The sequence below is a fragment of the Neoarius graeffei genome, chromosome 20 (assembly GCF_027579695.1).
Source record: "Neoarius graeffei isolate fNeoGra1 chromosome 20, fNeoGra1.pri, whole genome shotgun sequence".
Taxonomy (NCBI): Eukaryota; Metazoa; Chordata; class Actinopteri; order Siluriformes; family Ariidae; genus Neoarius; species Neoarius graeffei.
Window position 1 is genome coordinate 39,657,284 of NC_083588.1, and position 4,959 is coordinate 39,662,242.

The 4,959-nt window shown below is 42.3% G+C and overlaps 1 protein-coding gene across 1 annotated transcript; it reads right to left on the reverse strand.

The window, feature by feature from the left end:
* Window positions 1–492: 492 nt before the first annotated feature.
* On the reverse strand, window positions 493–2,805 carry pmp22a (peripheral myelin protein 22a). Its single transcript, XM_060902607.1, has 5 exons — window positions 2,644–2,805; window positions 1,717–1,813; window positions 1,520–1,613; window positions 1,288–1,428; window positions 493–1,173 (listed from the first exon to the last, which is right to left on the reverse strand). The coding sequence occupies exons 2-5, from the start codon at window positions 1,792–1,794 to the stop codon at window positions 1,013–1,015; spliced, it is 474 nt and encodes a 157-aa protein (XP_060758590.1). The 5' UTR covers window positions 1,795–1,813; window positions 2,644–2,805; the 3' UTR covers window positions 493–1,012.
* Window positions 2,806–4,959: the final 2,154 nt, after the last annotated feature.

Here is a 4,959-nt window from a genome sequence, read left to right on the forward strand (position 1 = left end):
GTTGACAAGTGCAGTGGTTAGCACTGTTGCCCCACAACAAGGAGGTTCTGGGATCAAACCTGTTGGTTAACTGGGAGGAGTTTGAAGTGTGGAGTTTGCATGTCCTCCCCATGCCTGTGTGGGTTTCCTCCAGGTGCTCTGATTTCCATTCAAAGATAAGTGGTTTAGGTCACCTGGCTAGTCTAAATTGGTAAATCCATAAATTGGTGTTCTATAGATATGAGTGTGAATGGCCGTCTGTCTCTCTCTGTGTTCACCCTGTGATAGACTGGTGACCTGTACCCCGCCTCTTGCCCAGTGTCAGCTGGATGGATAAGTTATGAATGAATCAACACTTCAGATCCCCTCTGGTGGCCTAGCAAATTCAGGCAGAAAATTATGTCTTATTTATTTATTTTTAAAATCTTATTCAAAATGTATACAGAACAAAAACAATTAGCTTTTGAATGGATATTTTGGCACACATACAATACACGATGTAAAATAATTTTGCTCAAATTATTAGACTTTGAGCTTATAGGAATATCTAGCTATTAATTGAAGGCAAAAAAAACATAGCACCATTTCACTATTAAAAAATATGAACAGAACAAAAAAATTTTAAAATCTTTTTGGTTTATCACATAAAAATAAGCAGAATTTCATCATACAATCATTGTGAAATTGGATTTTAAGAATGTATTTCTATTAGATACAAGATATGGAGTAAAACACACAAGGATAAAAGTGATCTTTATACTATCTGCTTTTTGGTCAGCTTCAAAATATGGGCCTTCATCAACAAGGTTTCAACATTCATATGTACAAAAACTATGTAAAAGTGATATAAATAGTATCACAAGCCACAGACTCATCCTCGTTGAGTCGTCATTGAGTTGGATCTTCATGATTTGTCACTTTTGCATGATCACACATTTGGCATTATTATACAGACCGGTAGGAAAAGGCCATTTAGGTCTGTGGACTGAGTGTCATTCTCAGTGATGACAGCGGGAGTCTCTCCACTGATCCTTCATTCCTTCTTCCTCAGAACGATGTAAATGAGGCCACTTATCAGAGTGAGAGGGAATGCTAGCCAGGCTAGGACGAAGGCAAAGCCGAAAGAATGGTCCTCATCCTGCCCTCCTGGGCTCATCACTGTGTAGATTATAGCTCCACTCATCACAAATAGGCCTGCAAGAGCAAGCGAGAAAACAAGGGAAATAATGGGACACACCCATTCTATCTCAAACAATCATTTTCTGTCACAGCAATGGCATGCATCTATAATCTTGTTGGAATACTTACTGGAGAGGATCTGAAAGACAGCCGTGAAGAAGAATCGTCCTCCCTTGTTCAGGGTGAAGAGTTGCCACACGAATAAGATCAAAGACAGCAGGCAGAAGATTGTTGCTAGGATCATCAAAGCCTGTACTGCCTGCAGCCAGTCTAAAATAACAAACCAGGAGACCAAAAATTAGCCCTAGCATTCTGAGCATTCTTAATTTATTTCAATTTTTTTGACAAATTTATTGCCTACCTGCATCACTGGCACCTGTGCAGTCATATCCTCCATTCTTTGTTCGGCAGTCATACCAGAGGTCATAACTCCTTGTCTTAAATGTCCTCCAGGCCTTGATTTAAGAAATGAAGACATACCCAGGATATGCTCATCAGTTCAATATGTAACCTATACACCGTAATCAGGCACGGAGTGCAAGAAACCTGCATACTCACATTCACAGATGTAGAAATGAGCAGCAGGATCAGATCCAGAAGGTGCAAAATGACTGTTCCGATCAGGACGACCAGCATGGTTGCGTTCAACCTGTACCTGCGGCAAAAACACAGGGAGCAGAACGTTTAATAAGATATTAGTATGTGGTTTGGGACGGAATGCATTACAAAAGATAAAAATCAATCCAGCAGTTCCCACCATCTGGTGTTTTAAAGGTCATGTTTACATGCAGTTCGTGATCTGGACAGCAGGAGGCGCTCTGTTCTAACTATTGCAACATCATCTTGGCCAAATTCAAATTTGAAAACTTTCTGTACTTCTGCGTTATAGTAACAAAAAAGAAAAGAAAAGGGGGGGATCGCTTAAATAATGTAAACACATCTATCTAGCTTGGAAAATATGTGACAAAACCAAAACCAAGCAGCTTTGAGTTTTGTCGCATCATGAAAAAAAAACCCTTGTAAACTATTAGTTTAAAAGATTTGCTACTTTCTGAATGACAAAAGAAAGAGTGGTGTAGGACAGCTACTGTGTTTTGTTTTTTTTTAGTTGTTTCTTTTTTTTAATCTAATTTTTAACAAATCAAAGTGGTTGTTTTCTTCGAGGTTTGGGGCGTGGGCTAGACACAGCCCATCAGTTTAAATCTAAGCATGCACAGCTCTAAGCATGTCCAACACAAACTACAGACAAAAAGCTGTTGATTTATGCAGAAGATGGGGGGAAAAAAAACCCTTCACACAACTATAATATCCTGCTGCGGTCAAAAGTAAAGTCTATTCATGACGTAGAAAGTTTCTTCCATGATCAAAAATAACTGTAAATCCCAGCTCCTGCGATGCTCATAATCCTTCAAATACGCCTCTGAATGTTTTGAGGAAAATGTAAAAAAAAAAAAAAAAAAGGAATAAAACAAAACTCCAACTTACAACAAGGTGAAGTGAAGAATCCTTGAAAAGAGTCAGAGAGGAAGAAAAACACCGAGCCACCTTTACTACGAGATCCTAGTATAGATTCCCCTAAACCACGGGCTCTGGATTCCAGATGTGGATTTTCTTTTGCCTTTTTTTTTTTTTTTCAAGAACGTGAGAACACCGCCCTGTGAGCGCCTGACGTCACCACACACGCCTCTGTCTCCACACACACTCTGCACTGCGTGAATGGCGCTACTACAGTGTTTTGATGGCTCTCAGAAAGAAATGAAAACTTCTTCACATCTTATTAAACACTGTTTATTATTTATTCGAGCGCAAATCTAATGCGCTCGCGCTTTGTCTGGTGCGCGAGCGAAAAACAAACAAAAAGCGTTTAGATGCGCGCGCATACTTCATGTTTAGCTCAAGCCTTTGGTGCTTATATGAAGGTTTTGCACATGTGCAGTACAGTAAGTTAAGTGTGTGTGTGTGTGTGTGTCCCTCCCAGTGGCCCCGCGGTATGCCCAGAATGTCGGCGTGTGTAACAACACCCCTATTTACTCCGACAGCTGGGGTGGGAGAGATGCGCATAAACTTTGCCAGAGCCCTCGTGTGCAGCAGGGATTGTAAAGGAGTGAGTCACATCCCCACCATGTTTACACCATGTTCACCATTCCATGTGGGTTTTATTCAAATGCTATAAAGTGTGGAACTCAAATAAGGGAAAAGTTTATAGATATATGCTCTAGCACTCGTTGCAGAGGCTCTGGGATCTAGGATTATTCCAGCTATTTCATTTGTATGGAAATAATAGGCCTTTATTTTTTTTTTCCCGGTCCGGTTGGCGAGCGGGTCCGTATCCGACAATACGGACCCCGGTTACGGACCTCTGGCGACTCGCTCGTTCACAACAACAACAACAAACATAGTAGCCATTTTTGTCAACATTTATCTTTTTTATAAGATTATCAAAAATCTTATCAGTGGCACGGTGGTGTCTCGAGCCCCGTGGCCGGCGAGGGCCTTTCTGTGCGGAGTTTGCATGTTGTCCGTGTGCACGGGCGCAGATAGAGGGGGGGACGGGTGGGATTCGTCCCACCCAGATTTAAATTCACTTCGTTCGGTCCCCCTCCCACTTTGCATAAGGCAAACCTCACGGAAAAATCAAAAGACTAATTACCATTCGGTTTATTGAGGTGCACAGCAGTGTATACATAGTTGCAACAATTCACATAAAACAAAGACTGATATTCGGTTAGTTGAGCTGCGCAGACTGCACAGGTTGCAAGCTTGAGCTTGGTTGCTATAGTAACCCACAACAAGTTTGACAGGCATATCGGGGTTGGGGTTGGTTTGCTGGCAGCTTTGTCCCCCCCAGTTTTTTGTCCCCCCCAGTTCAAAAAACGTATCTGCGCCCCTGTCCGTGTGGGTTTCCTCCGGGTGCTCCGGTTTCCCCCACAGTCCAGAGACATGCAGGTTAGGTTAACTGGTGACTCTAAATTGACCGTGAGTGTGAATGGTTGCCTGTGTCTATGTGTCAGCCCTGAGATGACCTGGTGACTTGTCCAGGGTGTACCCCGCCTTTCACCCGTAGTCAGCTGGGATAGGCTCCAGCTTGCCTGTGACTGTACAGTAGAACAGGATAAGCAGCTAGAGATGATGAGAATGAAAAATCTTATAAATTTGCACCAGCATTTCTCAGCATAATAGCATTAATTTTACAGCATGGATAGCGATAACGACAGTGTTCACAGCGAAAGCGAGTTGTACTACCCTGAGGAAGAAGAAATAAAATAAAACATTTCAGGAGAAAGCTAAAAACCTCTAACTTGCTAACGCCGAGCAAAAACATGGCTGAATCCTGAATTACTCAATTTTGTATAAATAGGGGACTACATAGGCGGCAAAATGTTTTTTTTTTTCCTGCCATGGAAGTGCACTTGTATACTGAGGAGGAAGCAATTTGCATTACAGCCGTGAATGAGGATTCAAAATGGCAGCTCGCCTCGGTTTTCCCTTTCGGGCGCTCTCGTTTTCTGTTAGAATTTGGTAAAGAAAAAAATATATATTATTTACCAGCTTAAGGTCGGTCCATATGGTGAAATACCGTGACCTTGGCCTTGAATACTGACCTCGGCCCAGAGGGCCTCGGTCAGTACTTTCAAGACCTCGGTCATGGTATTTCACGACACGGACTTCCCATCTGGTAAATAACATATGTATTTCACAGTGGTGAAGCCTTCCTTGTGTGGAGTTTGCATGTTCTCCTCGTGCCTGCGTGGGTTTCCTCTAGGTGTTCTGGTTTCCCCTTCAGTCTAAAGGCATGCAGGT